The sequence below is a fragment of the Symphalangus syndactylus genome, chromosome 8 (genome assembly GCF_028878055.3).
Source record: "Symphalangus syndactylus isolate Jambi chromosome 8, NHGRI_mSymSyn1-v2.1_pri, whole genome shotgun sequence".
NCBI classification, from domain to species: Eukaryota; Metazoa; Chordata; class Mammalia; order Primates; family Hylobatidae; genus Symphalangus; species Symphalangus syndactylus.
The window spans coordinates 26,046,199-26,067,670 of NC_072430.2; the positions used below are offsets into that span (position 1 = coordinate 26,046,199).

The following is a 21,472-nucleotide window of genomic DNA, read 5'->3' on the forward strand; positions in this document are numbered from 1 at the left end:
TGAGACCTCATCTCTACAAAAAATAAAGAAAAATCTCTGGGATGTACATGGTTATGTACACTAAAATCTTAGTGGTAGCGGGATTTTACATGATCTTGGTTTTCTGCTTTGTACTTCCCTTTGCCTTCTGAATTTTTGCTACCACCGCTTTTGCTGCTCAGAAATCAGGGCTGACTTAAGGGGGATATGACCTGTGCAGTTGTAGAGATCCCTGCATGTAGAAGAGCCCTATGTTTGGTGTAATGCTCTGCTGTCACTGTTCTGAAATTATTAGTAATTCATGAACAAGGCACCCGCATTTTCATTTTACACTAGGCCTTGCCAGTTATGCAGCTTCTTGTCGTGTGTATGTTTCCTATTCAGTTATCTCCCTGTCCTGGACTGTGTTGCTCTGCAGCCACCGCTGCTATGAGAACTGGCTTCTGTCATTTTTCTCCCATCAGGTCAAGGTACAAAGGCCTTTAACTCTTCCCCTCCCCCCGCCATTCTCAGCAGGCCTAGATCTCTTTTCCTGGAAGACCACGGAGAGCCTCAGAGGACAGACCATTTTTCTTCCCCACTGCAGTTTAGCTTCACACTCTCAGGGACCTCAGTGTTCTAGCCCCTGACAGGATGGATTACACCTGTCCATATAAGGGTATCTGCCCATCCCTTCCAAAATGCCAAACATTATAGCAAGAAAAAAAGACTTTCTCTTGGGGCCTCCATAATCAATACCAGCCACTTCTCTAGCCTCATGTCTGTGTTTTTTTTTTTTTTGAGACGAAGTCTAGCTGTGTCACCCAGGCTGGAGTGCCACTGTACTCCACCGTAGGCAACAGAGCAAGACCCTCTCCCTAAAAAATAAACAAATACATTTTATATATATATATGTATATATATAATGCTGCTATAAACATTCATGTACAGGTTTTTGTATGAACATATGTTTTTGTTTTTCATTTTCAGGTACTTTATAAAAAGTCATGCACACTTTTAAATATTTTGAATACAAGGTTCTGTAAATTCTCTCAAGTTCTGTTTAAAGTAATCCTTGATGTGAGAATGATCTTCCTTTCTCACTACAGGTTAGGTTAAATAATTTTAAAACAGGAAGAAATCTGTGAATGGTCTTCCTTTTTTACTACAGGTTAGGTTAAACAATTTTAAAACAGGAAGAAGTCTGTGACAGAAAAATATTATATGCTTAAACTTTAATCATAATCTATATTGCCTGAAGAGTTCATAGTGTCTTGGCATGTTTCCTGCCGTCTGCCATTTATTTAGATGGCAGAATTCCATCTAACTTATCTATAATTCAGTAATGTAAAATTGCCAGGAAAATAGGATTTGGATAAACAAATTTTCTTAGTGAGTAACTTATGCATAGCAGTTTCTCAGATATTTTTGAATGAATGGATGAGTATACTTATTCCATATAATAAGGGATCTCTGTAAAGATCCTTGAAAATTTGAAAACAAATTGCTATTCTTATTTGCAATGTTTACATGACTTTCCATGTTTTAGAGATTCTTTTTTCATATTAAAGTTTTAGAAATGTCAGTTTTTATGTTTTTTATCAAAAGCAAAACTTAGTAAAAATATTAGTACAATTGATCAAATGAAACTACTGTTTATATACTTTTAATTAACCCAATTATTATTTATTTTATTTTAAAAATAGATTTGTAGCAGTTTTTAAAAGAAAACGTTATCTCAGACTGAGATAATGTTTTATTCTAGATATGGTCAAAGCTAAACAACTTTAATCTGCAATAACACATAACTTCTGTATAGCAAAATAGACATAGCATCTACAAAACCTTCTCAAGGACACTATTAAAATGTAATATTAATGATTAATTTCACCATTGAATTTTATAGTGCATAACAAGAACCATGAGACTAATCCTATTCATTGATCTGTTAATTTAATGCATGCAGTATATTTCAAATACAGAAGCAGAAAGAAAAAGGCAATCTTAGGGCCTCGTGCAGTGGCTCATGCCTGTAATCTCAGCACTTTGAGAGGCTGAGGTGGGAGGATCACTTGAGCCCAGGAGTTCAAGCCTAGCCTGGGCAACATAGTGAGACTTCATCTCTACTGAAAATTAAAAAAAAAAAAAAATTAGCCTGGGGTATTGTGACACTCAGGTAGTCCCAGCTACTAGGGATGCTGAAGCAGGAGTATCTCTTGAGTCTGGAAGGTTGAGGCTACAGTGAGCCATGATTGTGCCATTGCTCTCCAGCCTGGGAGATGGAGCAAGACCCTGTCTCACTATAGTTTTGAACTTCTGGGCTCAAGCAATCCTTTCACCTCCACCTCGTGAGTAGCTGGGACTGTAAGCATGTGCCACCACACCCAGCTTGCTTGCTTGCTTATTTATTTATTTAGCAGAGACAGGGTCTTGTTATGTTGCCCAGGCTGGCTTCAAACTCCTGGGCCCAAGTAATCCTCCTGCCTTGGCTTCCCAAAGTGCCAGGATTACAGGCACGAGTCACTGCATGTGGCTACAATCATTATTAAACCCCTGAAGTGTTAGATAAGGAATTTTCCTTACTCTTGCCAGGTAATCTGTGCAGTTGAGTAGTCTTTCTATCAACTGCTTAGATTACCTGGCAAGAGTAAGGAAAATTCTTAAGCTTGAAAAAATAAAATGGGAGCAGGAATTTAGAGAAGCAAATAAGCTGCCTGAGGGCAGAAGTTACGCTGGAGAAATCCACCAGTGAATTGTGAGCTAGTTCTTTGGGTTTACCGTTTTCATACTTCATATATAGGAGACAGCCTCTAAGGCACTCAAGAGGTAGAGAAGGCTACTGCTCAGTAAAAGAGTAAATGAGAAAATAAAAATCTAGCCTGCAAAGGGAGATGGAGAGGAAACTTTTCTGGCTTAGCATTGGCTTCGGGTGAAGGAGACAGATAAGTAGTAAAAGCCTTCCCTGAGTCACAACCTTAAACCAAACATCATACAGGTTTGCAGCTTCAATTTGTTATCCACTTATGTGATTTAAAAAAAAAAAAAATCCTGGCCAGGCACGGTGGCTCGTGCCTGTAATCACAGCAGTTTGGGAGGCTGAGGCCAGCATAGGAACACCCCATCTCTACTAAAAATACAAAAATTAGCCAGGCGTGGTGGCGGGCATCTGTAATCCCAGCTACTGTGGAGGCTGAGGCAGGGAGAATTGCTTGAATCTGGGAGGTGGAGGTTGCAGTGAGCCACTGCACAGAGCAAGACTCCATCTCATATTAAAAACAAAACAAAACAAAACACCACACACAAGTATGAATTTAGTTTATTCTATTTATGAGTTGGTTGTGTTCCCAACGGCACTAGCAAAGCAAATGTAAATCTTCTCTGGAGGATTTACTTAGATCTTAAGGAAATACCAAAGAAGTTTTACAGACATGATTTTACTATCAAAAATTATAAACACCAGCCGGGCACAGTGGCTCACGCCTGTAATCCCAGCACTTTGGGAGGCTGAGGCAGGCGGATCATGAGGTCAGGAGATCAAGACCATCCTGGCTAACATGGTTAAACCCCGTATCTACTAAAAATAAAAAAAAAATTAGCTGGGCGTGGTGGCCAGCACCTGTAGTCCCAGCTACTTGGGAGGCTGAGACAGGAGAATGGCATGAACCCAGCAGGCGGAGCTTGCAGTGACCCGAGATTGCGCCACTGCACTCCAGCCTGGGTGACAGAGCAAGACTCCATCTCAAAACAAAACAAAAAAAATCACAAACATCCAAGAAGCAAAGCACTATGAGTGAAAGAAGTGGAAACAACAAACAGTAGAATTAGACCTAAAGAGACTGTTGGAATTATTAGATATAAAATATAAATGTGTATTTTTTAATTAAAAGATTTGATTGTAATATTATGGAATAATACATGCTAAAAAATGACCAGACAGATCGGAGAAAGAACCAATAGTCCTTCTAGGAGTGAAAAAAACAATTCAAAGTGTAAACTTAATGGATGCTTTACTAGTAGATGAGATATAGCTAAAGAGAAAATTATTGTGGATTGGAAGATAGATTTGAAGAACATATGCAGAATATAGAATGGAGAAAAAAGAGATAGCATATGAGAGGACTATTAAGACATAGAGGATAGGCCGGGTGTGGTGGCTGACAACTGTAATCCCAGCACTTTGGGAAGGTGAGGTGGGAGGATCCCTGTCTGTCTGGGCAACATAGTGAGACCCTACCTCTAGAAAAACAAACTAACTTAGCTGGGTATGGTGGTGCATGCATGACTGTAGTCCTAGCCACTCAGGAGGCTAAGGTGAGAGGGTTGTCTGAGCCTGGGAGGTCAAGGCCACAGTGAGTTATGATCACATCACTACACTCCAGCCTGGGTCGTCTCAAAAAAAAAAAAAAAATAGAGAATAGATAGAGAAGATACAACATTTTTCTAATCGGACTTTCAGAACGATATTATAGAATGAGTAGAGGCACTGTTCAAAGAAATAATAGCTGGGAGTTTACAGGATTAAACATGAATTTGCAGAGAGCAAATACAAGTACTTGCATACAAGTATAAAGAAATTCTTATGTAGATACATCAGAGAGAAATTGATGAACATATGAGACAGAGAAATACCTGAAAAGCAGTCAAAGAGAAAAGACTTATTTATAAAGGAACAACAATTAGTTTAACAGTGGACTTTACAACAGCAACCCTGGAAGCCATATAAAGTAGAATAATATCTTCAAAATGCCCAGAGAAAATAACTGTTAATCTACACTTGTGTACTCAGCAAAACTGTTTTCCCTAAGTGTGGGCAAAAAGACACTTGTTTTTTGTTGTTGTTGTTGTTGTTGTTGTTGTTTTTGAGACGGAGTCTTGCTCTGTCACCCAGGCTGGAGTGCAGTGGCATGATCTTAGCTCACTGTAACCTCCGCCTCCTGGGTTCAAGTGATTCTCCTGCCTCAGCCCCCTGAGTAGCTGGGACTACAGGCGCATGCCACCACGGCTGGCTAATTTTTGTGTTTTTAGTAGGGACGGGGTTTCACCATATTAGCCAGGCCGATCTCGAACTCCTGACCTCATGATCTGCCCGCCTCAGCCTCCCAAAGTGCTGGGATTACAGGCGTGAGCCACCACGCCCAGCCAACATTTTCAAACATACAAAAGCTGAGTGTGTTTTCTACCAAAAGGTCCCCTATGAGAATTTTAAAAGAAGTAGTTTTAGGACGAAGGAAAATAATCCTTGGAGAATTTTCTGAGATGCAAAAAGAATTACTGAACAAACAGTCTAAAGCATACTGACTGTGTCAAGCTCTGGTCACGATGTCTCATTTGTGGAGTTGAAAAAAGAAAACTGAAAAATTGGACAAAATAGCATTTAATTTGGGAGGTGACAGAAGTTAGTTTCCTGAAGTAATGTTCCTCAAAGTTTAACATGCACAGTAATCTTGAAATGTGTAAATTACCAAACTGATTGAAAAAGGTGTGAGAAACCTGCATAGTCCTATAACTATTAAAGAGATTGGTCAATAAGCAAAAATCCTCCTACTGGGAAGACACTCAATACAGTTTTAAGAATGAGTTCTGCCACACATTCAAGGCATAGATAATTCTGATCTTCCACAAACTCTTTCAGAGAACAGGAAAAGGGGAATTATTTCCTCCAACTCATTGTATGAGTCCAGTATAACCTTGATTCCAAAAAAACACACTAAGACAGTATAAAGAAGGCAGATTATCAGCCCATTTTGTATATGTGAAATTTTTAATATCAAATTTGTATAGTCAAACCTTGTGTGTATTTTCTTTCAACACATTGAATACTTTGACTCATTATCTATTATACCTCTGCATTGAGTAGTTTGGTTACAGGCCTTGAAGACAATTCTACAAACATAAGGAAACAGTTTACCTGTAATGTTTTACCTTTGTATTTCCATTTCATGCGTGTGCACTGTTTTATAATGGATCAGTTGTCAGCCATGGAGACTGCTTTTCCTTTTTGCCAGCTGACAGTGTAGTCTCTTATGAGAAGATGGGATAACTAAGAAATGTCATTGTAAGTATATCTGCCTTTAAAAAAATCACAGTTTTGATGACTAAATGGAGTAGGTGGAAGCTTTTATTATGAATATAATAAAATCTCAATTTTTATTCAAAAATTTTACCACTAATCTTTCAGTTTCATTACCTTTTTAAGATAATTTTTTTCCAGCACTACTTAGAATAATAGGAAAGCCTCATCAGATGTCTTCATGTGTCAAGTAAGGTTTTCTTTGGAAATGAAACTGAAAACTCTTCTGATGAATTAATTTCTATATATTTAAACTAGAAAAAATGCTATTCATCAAATATCTTGAAGACTTTGTGGAATATTTGAATATCAAAGATTTACTTTTTGACACTTAAATACATGTAATATGCATAAAACTCTTTTTTACTCAGATTGACTTGCTTCTCTTGAACTATCTAGTTTCCTTTGGCCTATCACTAATCTTCTTGATCAGTTTTCTGAGCTAGAAACTTTTAAATAATTTTGGATTCTTTTTGGATTCTTCTGTATTTCGACCTCTTTCTCTCTCTCTCTCTCTTTTTTTTTTTTTGAGATGGAGTCTCACTCTGTCACCCAGGCTGGAGTACAGTGGTGTGATCTCAGCTCACTGCAACCTCTGCCTCCCAAGTTCAAGCTATTCTCCTGCCTCAGCCTCCCGAGTAGCTGGGATTACAAATGTGCACCACCGTCCCCGGATAATTTTTGTATTTTTAGTAGAGACAGGGTTTCACCATGTTAGCCAGGCTGGTCTCAAACTCCTGACCTCAAGTGACCCACCTGCCTCGGCCTTCCAAAGTGCTGGGATTACAGGTATCAGCTGCTGCACCCAGCCCAGCCTCTTTACTTCTATTTTCTCACAAAGTCCTATAATTTTCCCTTTAAAGTGATCCTTGGATTTACCTTTTCTGGGCCTAAGAACGGAAAGTGCCATCACTCATTTTACCTTATGTATGGATTCTTTCAAGGGGTGTCTTAACCTGTCTGCCTTTCTGTAGGCTCTCGCTTCCATTTATGCATTTTAATATCATATGCCGTTATACGTAATATACAGTCTTACTAAAATACAACATTTTTGTGCAGTTTTCCTATTTAAGAACATATACTGCATTTTTCCCAGTTTATTCAAGCCCAAATTCTTGCCTTGCTTTCAGTTTCCCCTGTCTTTTTTCGTCCAGCTTACCCTGATATTCTGCCTACTTTCTATTTTTTTCCCCAGCTTTTATTTTAGGTTTTGGGGTACATGTTCAGGTTTGTTACCTGAGTAAATTGCCTGTCTCTGGTGTTTGGTGTAAAAATGATTTTGTCACCTAGGTAGCGAGCATAGTACCCTATATGTAGTTTTTCAACCATCACCCTCCTCCTACCCTCTCCCCTCAAGTAGGCCCTAGTATCTATTCTTTCCATTTTTATTTCCATGTGTACTCAATATTTAGCTCCCACTTATAAGTGAGATCATTTTCTTTTCCTACATCAGTTTGCTTAGGAAAATGGCCTCCAGCTGTATCCATGTTGCTGCAAAGGACATGATTTCATTTTTTAAAATGGCTGCATAGTATTCTGTGGTGTATATGTACCATATTTTCTTTATCCAGTCCACCACTGTTGGGCATCTAGGTTGATTCCATGTCTTTGCTATTTTGAATAGTGCTGCAGTGAACATGCAATGAACTTATGAGTACATGTGTCTTTTTGGTAGAATGATTTATATTCCTTTGTGTATATACCCAGTAATGGGATTTCTGGGTTGAGTGGTATTTCTTTTTTAAGTTCTTTGAGAAATTTCAACTGCTTTTCACAGTGGCTGATGTAATTTACATTCCCACTAGCAGTGTATAAACGTTCCGTTTTCTCCACAACCTCACCAGTATCTGTTATCTTTTGACTTTTGAATAATAGCCCTTCTGACTGGTGTGAAATGGTATCTCATTGTGGTTTTTATTTGTGTTTCTCTGATGATTAGTGATGTTGAACATTTTTTCATATGCTTGTTGGCCGTGTGTATGTTTTCTTTTGAGAAGGATCTATTCATATCCTTTGCCCATTTTTTAATGGGATCGTTTGTTTTTTGCTTGTTGATTTGTCTGCCTACTTTCTAGTCCAGTTTATTTTCCTTCACTTGCTTACAATTATGTGTACTTTTCCACCCTCTGATGCCCTGCCTTATCTTGTTCCCCCATTGGTAGTGCTCATCTTTTTTTCCACCTGTCCAAATCCTGCCCAAATGGCTTTATTCTCTGAATTGTTGTACTGAGAACCCTCCATAGAGAGCATAGCACTGACTTGTTCTCTGAATTTTCCTTCACATCTGCAATCTTTCCTCTAGATTGTAAGCTCTTAAGATTATCCCTGTATATTTTTCCAAGCCTGTTGCCCTGTCCCCCTACCTGCCCATAATCCAGCATTGTGTGAAGTATAATAATAGTCTATCAAGTATGTCATTTATGCTGTTGTCTCTAGCATTATTCTTCAGAGTGATACCCAAAACCCTAGGAAATATCTTTGGCTCATCTTTTAGAATTTGTTTGATGATGAAATTTTGGGTTATTTTGGGGAATAATAATTATATTTTTATTTCTTTTTTAATCTCTTCTGCTGTCTTCCTTTTGACCATTTTGCCTTCTTTGAGATATCTGTCCAAGTATGGGAGAAGAAAGTGTTTAAATGTACCTGTGGGTGTGCATTATCAAATTCTAATAATGAAGTGCAGGATGAAGGTCTCAGCTAAAGACTTTAGTATTCTCTGAATTTTCTTTTTTTATCATATATGGTCATGTACTTTGAAGAGCTGATGTCTTGTCTTACTATGACAAAAAGGAAAAAAAAAATTTGCCATGTAAGAGTAAAGGATGCAGCCGAGTTGATTCACTCTTCTGGTTTTGGTGCTTTCACACGGTTGTAGAGTACTTGAGTATCGAGGATGACGTAGAAGACTCAGGTTTGCATCTTGACACTGTTGTTGCTTACTTGAGTTTCTTGAGTTAATCATATGAACTCTGTGAGCCCAAGTCCCTTTGGCATAAGTTATTATAATACCTATCTCACAATGTTGTTATAAGATTAATGAGATAATGGATATGAATTGCCAATTACTAGATAACCATGGGTTGCGGTTATTTATTGAACAGGGAACTCCATTGTAAAGCTGTAGCCTAAATTGAAAAAACAAAATTATTTAGGACTTATTAAGAAGAGATTATTTATTTATTATTTTATATAGTCACTTACTTTATTAGCATCTCTGGGAGTAATTTCAACTAAAGTGATATTTTTAATAATAAAAATTTAACAAGTGAGAAAATACCTCATAAACGAGATGTTGCTAATTGCAATTTTGTTAGCATTTATAAGAAGTTGATTTGTATGTTACCTTAAGCATAACATGTCAGATGGAAAGATTATATTTCTTTGTTATTTTCTTTTTTTTTTTTTTTTGAGACGGAGTCTTGCTCTGTTGCCCAGACTGGAGTGCAGTGGCACGATCTCAGCTCACTGCAACCTCCGCCTCCCGGATTCACGCAATTCTCCTGCCTCAGCCTCCTGTGTAGCTAGGATTACACGCGCCTGCCACCATGCCTGGCTAATTTTTGTATTTTTAGTAGAGACGGCGTTTCAACAAGTTAGCCAGGCTGGTCTCAAACACCTGACCTCAGGTGATGCACCCGCCTTGGCCTCCCAAAGCACTGGGATTACAGGTGTGAGCCACCATGCCCAGCCTCTTATTTGTATCAAACAAATGTATTCAAACCTTAGATTCTGAACCAACTTAGTATAGTATAGGTTAACATTCCTCTCCTAAGATATACATGATATGAGTAATAAAATGTTTTGATTGCCTGACACATAATAAATGCTATGTAAGTTTTAGCTATTTTGTTTTTCAGTTTTAGCTATTATTGGGAAGCTGAAAGGGAATGTAGTTCAGCTTCTAAAAGAGCTAATGTAATACATTACCAAGCTTTCAGCTTAGCTTTATACATAAGTGAATGTCATTTCTTAATGAGTATTTTTTGTAAAGCCTAAAATGTGTCCTGCAATAAATAGAGAAATAACAACCACCAAAGGTCTTCCTGGTTTGAGGCCTTGCTGATGCATTTATTTCCATTCTAGAGCCAGAATGATTTTTCTGATGGGCAAATTTGATTATGTCACTTTTCAATTTAAAACCTTTCAGTTCATTCCTGTTGGTCTTCGGATTCATTCATTCATTTGTATTTACCAAGAGGCAGACACTGTTCTGGGTACTGGAGATAAGAGTAGTGAGTATTAAATATGTATATGTTATACACACACACACACCATACAACATAGAACCTTGTAAATGGAATAGTATGGAGCTGGTCTTCATGTAATGCAGAGTTATTTCTGAGTTTATGAAACCTTGGAGTGAGTGCTGGCAAAGTATAGAAATTCAGAGGGCCTTGCTTATGATAGTGTCTAATGAGCAATAACCGTTTGTGCCTACCTTGGTCCCTGGTGTCCTCTTAAGAAGTTCACTTTTTCCTTATGTGGATATCCTTTGTTGTTGTTGTTGTTGCTGCTGCTGCTGCTGTCATCTAATCAACAGTAGATCTTGTAAGTTTGCTCTGTGGAAATACTGTTTTTCCAGTTGAGGCGGTCTTTGGGCTGCTTTCCCCAGCCTTCAGTGCCATCTTGAAGTGTAATTTGTGATATTTCTTTACTCATTGGTCCCTGATAAGATAGGTTTTTTTCCCTCCAATCTTTTTTTTACTTCAGATTTTCAGTAACACATTTCATTTATTAAATGAGACATGCTTGTTTCTCATGGGTAATTTGTTACTAGAGGATGCTGTAAATTGCACTAGGCAACTTAAAGACATTGCTACTTTTTGATGACATGATAGAGGGAAAAATACTTTGGTTGAGTCATTTAAAAGACTGTTTTAAAAAGTATGATGACTTAGTCATCATTTGTCATTTTATTCTTTTAAGTGTTTGGAAAATATCCATATTAAAATAATACCTTAAAAAGCATGTATTCATTAAATTGTCAAAATTGTCATTCAAAAAATGTATAATTTTGCATTTGTGTATGTATATACCCACTATACCTTATGCTTCAGTGTAAGCCTACAATGTTTATGTAAGTCTTAGAGGTTAAATGTTTGTGATGTTTTATGCCATAATAAAAAGATGGTTCAATATGAGGGTGTCAAATGACATTGTCTCTCTAGTGTAAATACAATTTTATTTATTATTGATACTATGTTAGGTCATGTTAGCTAGAAGCAGATCCCAGGACATGGATTTACTGCAGGAGCACTCTCAGGAGAACAAGAGCGAAGGAAGGAGGGTGGTCAGGGGAGGAGCCTAAACAGGCATGTGGTCTAAGCAGTGGTCTGGATTCAGTCTAGACTCATGGGAAGTTTTGGAGAAAGAGCAAAGAGGCAGGCCTTTTGTACCTGTGTTAGTCATTGGCTGCAGGCTGCTTGAGTGAGGGTGGAGTAGGGAATGATGGCATGTAACCTTCCAGGTGTGGTGACCCCTGTCTACCCGAGGCCTTTCTCCAGCAGCCAACACTCACAGCAGCTGGAGAAGAGGTGCACTGGCCTGTAAAGGGGACCCGGCAGAACACCATCAGCACCCACTACAGATGGCCATTAACTCCAGCAGTTAAGACATCACTATTTACTTAGGCAAACAGCTTGTCTTTTGAGATATAGAGAATTATTTATGAATATGCTTCTTAGTCTTCTTTTGATTCTTATTTTAACGTATTTTTTTTTTAGTAAGATGCTCTGGTAATCATGTTTACCAGATTGAAATAAGCACACCGGGAGGCATAGCTAGTGTGGTGGATGACCAAGTCACCATTTCACAAGATTCCAATAATCTGGAAGATTAATTTTAGCAGTGATTAATATGATTCTTCAGTTAGTAGAAATTCTCTCGTATGACACAGTTGGTATGTGTAGGTAATTTCAAAAAGTTGGTTCAAGTGGGAATCATTTAAAAATCATTATATATTTTTTGAACATTTTTTACTTAAAATGTATAAGAGTACTTCACTTGTGAATCTTTGGATGTAAGCACAGGATTCTGAGTATAGGTTAATAAACAGTTTATTTTGCATAAACCACGGTTGAATCCATCATCTAAAAATAACAGTTTCAGATTCTTTAGAGTGAGAACTAGACAGATTTTAAGTAGTCTGAGTACAAAATCCTTTTAGATTTTCACAGTTTCCCCCTAGCCTTTTATAGTTTCACTCACACCTAATTTTTCCGCAGTTCCTTTCTTTAAAGTGTTTTGCTTTTATCTAGTCCTTTCAAAGTGTTCATCCTCATTTTTCTCTTTTGCATGCACATTTCAGTGGTTCATGTAATATTTAATGAATTTACATAATAAGAATAACAGACACAACAAGTAGAAACAGGCAAAGCAACAAGTATCAGTGACTGGCATGGAACTGCGTGAGTGCAGAAATACACATGTAAACTAGTCATAGATTGTCAGTGTGCAGTGGGTGTTTTCAGAGGGAAAGGGGAGTATAAGACTAAGTTGGTCTTAGGAGCTGGCTAAGTGTAAGTCACTTAAGAGCATTTCTACTGTATTTTTTTAAGTGGTAGTTCAAGTTCAATAGTTAATAAGTTTGTTGTGAACCTAAAGTGCATCATGGCTAGTAAACATTCTATTCAAGGTGTAATTTTAAGCTGCATTAACAAAAGTTTGAGTGAAAGAAAACATTGCTCTCACCTTGGTTGAGTCATTCAGGTCCTAGTGAGAACAGCATGTCCAAGTTGAGCACCATAAGGAAGGACACAAAGCAGGGGCCTCTGAACAATGGCTCTTATTCCTGGCTCTTGGTTGCTTCCTTCAGAATAATGCATGTAAACGTGTACACACACAAAATTGTGCATGCATTTAATTATGTTACATTTTAAATTGTCTTTACAAATTAAAAATATTTTTTAACAAATTTTAACCTCATACCATTTTAATGTAAAAATTAAAGGCGGCCAGGCGCAGTGGCTCACACCTGTTATCCTAGCACTTTGGGAGGCTGAGGTGGGCAGATCACCTGAGGTAGGGAGTTCGAGACCAGCCTGACCAACATGGAAAAACCCCTTTTCTACTAAAAATACAAAATTAGCCGGGCGTGGTGGCGCATGCCTTGTAATCCCAGCTACTTGGGAGGCTGAGGCAGGAGAATTGCTTGAACCCAGAAGGTGGAGGTTGCGGTGAGCCAAGATCGTGCCATTGCACTCCAGCCTGGGCAACAGGAGCAAAACTCTGTCTCAAAAAAAAAAAAAAAAAGATTAAAGGCTACTTATGAACATGTTTAATAAATTCAAATTTTGCAAATAAAGTGAAAAGATAAGTTTATGCTCAAGAAAACTACTTTGGCTTGGCTTAAAAAATAAGTTGGAATTGTGCAGTGGTTTCTGACATGGCAGCATGGATGTCTTCTTGTTTTAAAACTGTCAGTCATTTTTAACTTTTCTTTATTATAGCAACAAGTGCTTAAAACCTGGTTCACAATAATTGTGGCAAATGGAGTAAGAGCCACACATTTGGAAAAGCAAGCTGAAAAGTAACCTACTCCAAGGAACCAGAAATTTTTCTATGATACTTCCTTTGATTCGGTAGATATTATTTCTTGTCATCAAGCCACTGAAATCATTATCAACAAAGATTGTCGACGTTTTGCTGTCTACATCAGGTAGAATAGAATTATAAATCCACATTTCAGTTTGAACAGAAGTGACCTTCATAGGATATCTGCAGTGTTCTTCCAACCTATAGAAATCTATATAAATTTTTCCAGCTTTGGAAAAATTTACATAGTTGATCCAGTTCTGTCTTCTGAAATGGCTGCTTAGCTAAAAGAGCACATAGGTTTTCAGCAGCATTCAAAATGGTGTCTGTAGGGCCATGAATTGAAAGATTTACCTCATTCATGTGATCTCAAATATCAGCCAAGCTAAATCAGTAAGTAATCCTTCCTGTCATTTGTTCTTAGAATGTGCTTTCCCTCAATCTCAAAAAGTAGAACCTCTACCTCGAGTTCGGTCAAATGCTGCAGGACTGACTAGTCCTTTGGAATAGCAGTGAACTTCATGACCTCAGGCTGAGTGCAGTGGCTCACGCCTGTAATCCCAGCACTTTGGGAAGCCAAGGCGGGTGGCTCACTGGAGGTCAGGAGTTCGAGACCAGCCTGGCCAACATGGTGAAACCCCGTCTCTACTAAAAATACAAAAATTAGCTGGGCATGGTTGTGGGCACCTGTAGTCCCAGCTAATCGGGAGGCTGGGATGGGAGAATAGCTTGGACCCGGGAGGGAGACGTTGCAGTGAGCCAAGATCACGCCACTGCACTCCGGCCTGGGCGACAGAGCAAGACTTGGCCGTAAATAAATAAATAAATAAATAAATAAATAAATAAATAAGGTGTGTTTAGAACTTCATGTTCTCTTTTGCTCTTCATTTCCCCATTCCCCTTTCCGAGTGGCCCTTTCCCCTCCCATCCCCTTCCCTTCCCTTCCCTTCCCTTTTCTTTTCTTCTTTTTCTTTTTCTTTCTCCCTTTCTTTCTCTCTCTCTTCTTCTTCTTTTTTTCCCCCGAGACAGAGTTTTGCCGTGTTGCCCAGGCTGGAGTGCAGTGGCACGATCTCAGCTCTCTGCAGCTTCTTTCTCCTGAATTCCAGCAATTCTCTCACTCCTAAGTAGCTGGGACCACAGGCATGCCCCACCACACCCACATAATTTTTGTATTCTTTGTAGAGACGGGGTCTCCCTGTGTTGCCCAGGTTCGTCTTAAACTCCTGGGCTCAAGTGATTTGCTTGCCTCTGCTTCTCAAAGTTCTGAGATTATAACATTAGCCATTGTGCCCGTACTTTGCTCATATTTCTTTCCTTTTTTTTTGAGACGGAGTCTTGCTCTGTCCCCCAGGCTGGAGTGCAATGGCGCGACCTTGGCTCACTGCACCCTCTGCCTCCTGGGTTAAAGCGATTTTCCTGCCTTAGCCTCCCGTGTAGCTGGGATTACAGGCACCCGCCACCATGCCTGGCTAATTTTTTTTTTTTTTTTTTTTTGAGATGGAGTCTCGCTCTGTCACCCAGGCTGGAGTGCAGTGGCACGATCTCAGCTCACTGCAAGCTCCACCTCCTGGGTTCACGCCATCCTCCTGCCTCAGCCTCCCGAGCAGCTGGGACCACAGGTGCCCATCACGACCCCTGGCTAATTTTTTGTATTTTTAGTAGAGACGGGGTTTCACTGTGTTAGCCAGGATGGTCTCCATCTCCTGACCTTGTGATCTGCCTGCCTCGGCCTCCCAAAGTGCTGGGATTACAGGCGTGAGCCACTACACCTGGCTAACTTTTGTATTTTTAGTAGAGACGAGGTTTCACCATGTTGGTCAGGCTGATCTCGAACTCCTGACCTCAGTTGATCCGCCCTCCCCGGCCTCCCAAAGTGCTGGGATTACAGGTGTGAGCCACTGCACCCGGCCCCCTCGCTCATATTTCTTAACAGAGTATTTCGAAAAGACCTTGGCTCTGATGTAGTTGATAAGATTAACAGCAGTAGACACGACTTCTGTGAGGATTGCTAATTGAGCATTTGATGCCATTGCATGTTGATGCAGAAATTAGAGAGTCATACCTATTAAGGCATGAAGGTAGTTTCTTTAAGCAGCTCCATGCAAGCAAGAAGTACTATTGTTTTATTTTTTTTCTTCCTTTGGAGACAGGATCGTGCTCTGTCACACAGGCTGTAGTGCAGTGGTGCAATCATGGCTCACTGCTGTCTCAGACTTCTAGCCTCAAGTGATCCTTCTATCTCAGACCCCCAAAGTATTGGTATTACAGGCATGAGCCACTGAACCCAGTCCCTATTTTGTTTTTCTTTTTTTTTTGCCAAAGGAATTTTCACTATGGTAGTCTTTGCAGTTTCTTAAAATTACTTTAAAAATAAGATTACTCTAATAATGTCAGGGCACACATAGTGAATGAAAGGCAGGAGTTGGCTGCACTTGCAGGCAGTCATTCTTCCAGTTGCAAACTAAAAGAAAAGAATATTGCCACCAATTCCAGTTTCAATGGCCGCTCTTGAAATATTGGAGAACAAAAAGGTGGTTCTGGAATAGATAGCATTATTCAGCAGAAGGACTACTTTGTTTCTCTGCTCTGAGCTATAAACCAGCTTAACCAGGTAAGGTGGCTTCTTCAAGATCTCTCCAGTATGGAATATGTTTTCTTCCCATTTGGCACTGTGATAAACAGCCTTATGGGTGCTTCAAAAACAAAACTGTTTGGAGGCAACTATGTTTTAGTTACACAGCTTTCTTAGAAGTAAGATCATTATCTGAAATACTTATTGTTTGGAATGTTGTAAGGCACTCCTTGAATGTTGTTGATAATAAGCATCCACTGGCACTTACCATGTGATGAAGCATTGTAGCTTAAATGTTAATCATGGCAATTATAAAAGTAAAAGCAAAATATTTGTGAGCTTCATTATAGTTTTTCCCTGACATTGTCTGATAGATGAACACAATTGCATTGGCAGAGTATGTGGTCTTTAATTCATATTATTGGGAAACTTCTTGATGTTATCACACGGCAAGGATGATTGCATATTATTTGACCATATAGATTGTAACATAGCAATCAGGACGATTTTATATTATTTGATCATATATATTGACATCCAATGCTACTTCATGCATATTTTGAGTAAAATACAATAGTTTTTAAAGTAACAGAAAGAAATCAAAGAAAAAAATATTTACAACCCCACAGAACATATCAGTGGAACCTCCTAGTGGTGAGAGGTCTCAGAGTCATCTTACTTTGAGATTGGTTTAAGGAGGAAAGAGTATGGAGATCACATGATAGTGCTTTTAAATATTTAAAAGATTATCTTATAGAAGAAGAGCGATACTCTTTTTTAAGTCCAGAGGATATAGAAGGACAAATGAAAATTATAAAAAGGCCTGCTTCCAGTCAATATAAAGAAGATTTTCTTTCAGACTAAGTTTCACTCTTGTTGCCCAGGCTGCAGTGCAATGGCATGATCTCGGCTCACTGCAACCTCCACCTCCCGGGTTCAAGCAATTCTCCTGCCTCAGCCTCCTGAGTAGCTGGAATTACAGGCATGGGCCACCATGCCCGGCTAATTTTGTATTTTTAGTAGAGACAGGGTTTCTCCATGTTGATCAGGCTAGTCTTGACCTCAGGTGATCCGCCCGCCTTAGCCTCCCAAAGTGCTGGGATTACAGGCGTGAGCCACCACACCCAGCAATATAAGGAAGATTTTCAAACAGAGCCTCCCATCAATAAAATGGGCCGTTTTGCAAAACTTCCTCCTCTTGGAAGTAGGAGCACCGGGTCCATTCACTGTTAAAACACCTAACTTGCATTGTGACTTCTGTTTAATCTCTGGTTCCCTATTTATTTGCCTATGAGGTCATTCACTTAAGTGAAGCAGGTAGACCACAGGTAAGACTGTGGGCCCAGGAGTCAGATTAAATGGCAAGTGTGATCTTGGACAAGTGACTCAACTCTTCTGTACTTCAGTTTCTTCATTTATAAAATGGAGATAATAGTTCTCACCTCCTTGTAGGAATGTTGTAAGAATCGAATGAGTTAATATATATCATAAGTGCCTGACAAGTACTCAGATGTTAGGTTCGAACACCCAGCAGCCTGTGTGTCACATGGTCAACACCTATGTTGAGGACAGATGTACTAGGAAGAAGCTGAACAGCCATGTTTTGGTGATGTTGTGGAAAGAATTCCTGGTTTTGAGAGCATAGATGGATTCCCTAATTTCTAAAACCATAGTGCTCTGGAGATACGAACCTGGGATAACAAGAATTTAGGGTAGGTGCCATGTGTATGTAAGGAACACAGAAGTTTCAGGGCTGCTTGTGGAAGACTTTACCTTCTCCTGAGTTTATATAGTGGCTTACCCTGTTGGAAGGTGTGGTGCATAGTATTTTCTAGCTTCATTTTGTTGCTTCTGAATAAACATTTTTTTTATTTGTATACCCTAATTTGTTAGGTTCCAAAAGTTATCATTTCATCTTGTTGACTCACTTCTGCCTTACTAAGGTCTCAACCTATAATTATTGTATTTCCGATGAGCTAACACGCAAACTTTTGTGAACTTTTTCTGTGCCCTGGAATGTGTTCAGTATGTTTACAGTACTGGTTATATTAAGATCCAGAATGTCTGATTACTAGCACTTGTGAGGAATCACTTTTTTGTTCATTTATGATTCAGAGTGTGGTCCCTGGTGTCACACTCCTTGCATTTGAATCAGTTCTACTGCTTCTTGCCTCAGTCTTTGGGCCAGTTCTGTAACTATTCTGAACACATTTCCTCATGGGTGAAGTAGAATTGCTAAAAGCACCAGCTTCACTGGCTGTTGTGAGGATTAAGTGAATCAATATGTTTAGTGCAGAGCTGGGCATCGGCAAGTCCTTAATAAATGTTGGCGCTCCTTCTCAGGATTATTAGTCTTTCACTGATCTCTTGCACATTGTGTGTTGGTACTAATCCAGTTCCCAGAGTACTGAACTGAATCACATACGGAGTACAAGAGCCCTTCCCTTAAAGCTCCCTTCTTCTAGTGGGTGGATTACAATAGAATTAGATGGTAAATGCCATAGAGTGTGAATATTGATCTGGGCCAGAATTCAAACTAACTCAATAATGGTATGATTAAAGCATTTAACAGAGAGACTGGACTTAAACATCCCAGAAAGCATTTGCCTTTTTAAACAGAGTAACTGTAGAGAATTGATACCTTGTAGGGATGAAGTGGGGGACTCACCTTTTCATTCCCAAAGTGTTTTTGTTTTTTTGTCTTCCCTTCTTCCTCCCTCTTCCTTCCACCTCTTCCTGTCCTAGCCCACTTCTCTAAGAAAATAAATGCAGAGAAACTGCTCTGCCCACAGGCACAGGGCCCACATGGCCCCTATTCCTCCACCTGGAGGAGGGGCACCACACATAGGATCATGCCCAATAGAGTCCTTATTATGAAAAGTGTGGCAAGGTTGACCTAGTAAGCTGTAAATTATTTCCCAGAGATACAAAAGGGCTTCTGTTTGTATTGTATGCAATTTAGGATCTTTTCATGTTTTAAGTCTGAAGATCTCTTTTGTTCATGTAATGTCAGCTTATGTTGCTTTAGGCTTTTTTTTTTATAAATATAGAGGAATAATTGAGGCATTTGATTTATATATATATGAAATTCTTATTAAGAACTGCCTTCATTTGTCTACATCAGTAACAAATATATATATATACCTAGAAGTTTTATCTGATGTCTAAAATGTCCTGGTTGTTCCAGAATTGGATTGTGGTTAGTCGACCATAATAACAGCTAGTTTCCTACAGCTAAAAATATTGAGGAGAGAATAACAGTAAAAGAGTAAAAGCATAATTTTGTCAGCAGTGGCTAGATATGTAAACATTGAGGGTTAGACCTAGAAATATATTTGGTATAAAATTGAAGAAATCTATCAAAGAACTATTTGAACTGGTACCAAGGATACTTTTTCCTTTAAAGAATGTATTTTTTGTGCATTAAATAAATTTAGTTCCACTAAATTACCATTTTGCCTGTGTAGCATTTTAATTCTTTTTATTTTTTCTTTTCATTTTCAGCTTATGGAAAAGTATTTCTAGTTCGTAAAATAAGTGGTCATGATACTGGAAAGCTGTACGCCATGAAAGTTTTGAAAAAGGCAACAATAGTTCAAAAGGCCAAAACCACAGAGCATACAAGGACAGAACGACAAGTCCTGGAGCACATTAGGCAGTCACCATTTTTGGTGACATTACATTATGCTTTCCAGACAGAAACCAAACTTCATCTCATTTTAGGTAAGTGTCAGTTGTTATCAAACTTTTATGAAAACACTTTTCCTTGGGTCTTAAGTTATAATGTACTTAAAGGGCAAGATACTGTGGACTTAAAAGAAGTGACATATTTTGATTCTCATTCTTTGTGGTGGCATCTCCTGGAATATCATGCATTGCTCTGGATTTGAGGCATCCCATTATGAAAGAATTTACCTGCTTCTATTCCACACTCTTTTCTTCGTCTTTTTTTCTTTTCTTTTTTTTTCTTTTTGAGGCAGAGTCTGGCTCTGTCACCCAGGCTGGAGTGCAGTGGCGCAATCTCAGCTCATTGCAACCTCCGCCTCCCAGGTTCACGTGATTCTCCTGCCTCAGCCTCCTGAGTAGCTGGGACTACAGGCATGCACCACCATGCCCAGCTAATTTTTGTATTTTAAGTAGAGATGGGGTTTTGCCATATTGGCCAGCCTGCTCTCGAACTCCAGACCTCAAGTGATCTGCCCGCCTTGGCCTCCCAAAGTGCTGGGATTACAGGTGTGAACTGTCACTTCCAGCCCTTCCTTTATTAATGTTAAGAAACGTTTGAATTGTTAGGGGTATCTACCTCCCTGGGCAGTATGCTTCCATTCAAATGTGAGGAACTGGTTGGTGAAGTGGGCCAATTTCTGCTTTAGGAGTTCTCAGAATGAACAAGTTTAGGCTGACAAGGGGACGGACGTTCATGGAAACCAGTAATGGAGAAAAATAAAAAAGAAAGAAAAGACTTCTGTTCCTAGAGATGCTTTGCATTCCTGGTGAAAAACTTGATTAGCTGCTAATCAGTCAGCCCTTTACACTCCCATTTCCACCCTAGGCACTTTCTGAATCCATTCCTTTCTCAAATAGAGCTGGACCTTTATTTATGATCTTTGGGAAAGTCCTCAGCACACATTACCAGATTGCTTTGCAGAAAAGTTCCACCATTTTCTGTTCCCACTAAAGAAATGGCAGTGCTTCTAGTATTCTACCATTGTTGAAGATTTTATCTGTTACCATTTTGGTCCCGTGCTTGTTTTAATTTGCATGTATGTGATATAACTCTCTCCTAGAATTATGGTAAGGATTAAATGAGCTAGAATTTCACATAGTGCTTTGCAAGCATTAGCTATTTCTTGAGTGCCTACAGTATGCCAGCCATTACACTAGGTGTATTCCATAATATCACTGACCTACACAAAGGCACTGCAGGATCCCCTCGTTAGTGATGTCAACATTCTGGAAGCTGTATGTCCTGAAGTTACATATCTTGTGTATGCTTGAAGATTGGAGCTCAAGTCTGACTCATTCCAATGTCTGTCTTCTGTTTCCCTAAATTGCTGCCTGTATTCTTTGATTATTGGTAATACAAACTGGTTTTTTAATATATATTTGGCCATTTTATTGAATGGTTTTATATTAGAAATTATATTTTTATTAATGATACCTAAGATTGCTTTCACCTTTTGAGCCATGATGTTATGCTTCATGCTCATTTTGCAATGCTTACCATCAATTAACAATTCTAAATCTTTATTCATGTAGGACACACTCTCTTCTCTCCTCTTAGAGTCCCCATTAATGTTATCATTTGCCTGTTGTTCCAGTGAGTCAATATCATT

General features: G+C 39.0%; 1 protein-coding gene across 7 annotated transcripts in view; it reads left to right on the top strand.

The window, feature by feature from the left end:
* RPS6KA5 (ribosomal protein S6 kinase A5) overlaps positions 1-21,472 on the top strand; it is a 191,342-nt gene that overhangs the window by 63,987 nt on the left and 105,883 nt on the right. For 6 of the 7 annotated variants that reach the window (XM_055288416.2, XM_055288417.2, XM_055288421.2 and 3 more), the window contains exon 3: positions 19,641-19,859. The exons of the other annotated variant lie outside the window; for it this stretch is intronic. In XM_055288416.2, coding sequence (XP_055144391.2) covers positions 19,641-19,859 — 219 coding nt within the window. The remainder of the gene's footprint in view (positions 1-19,640; positions 19,860-21,472) is intronic. 7 annotated transcript variants of the gene reach the window in all.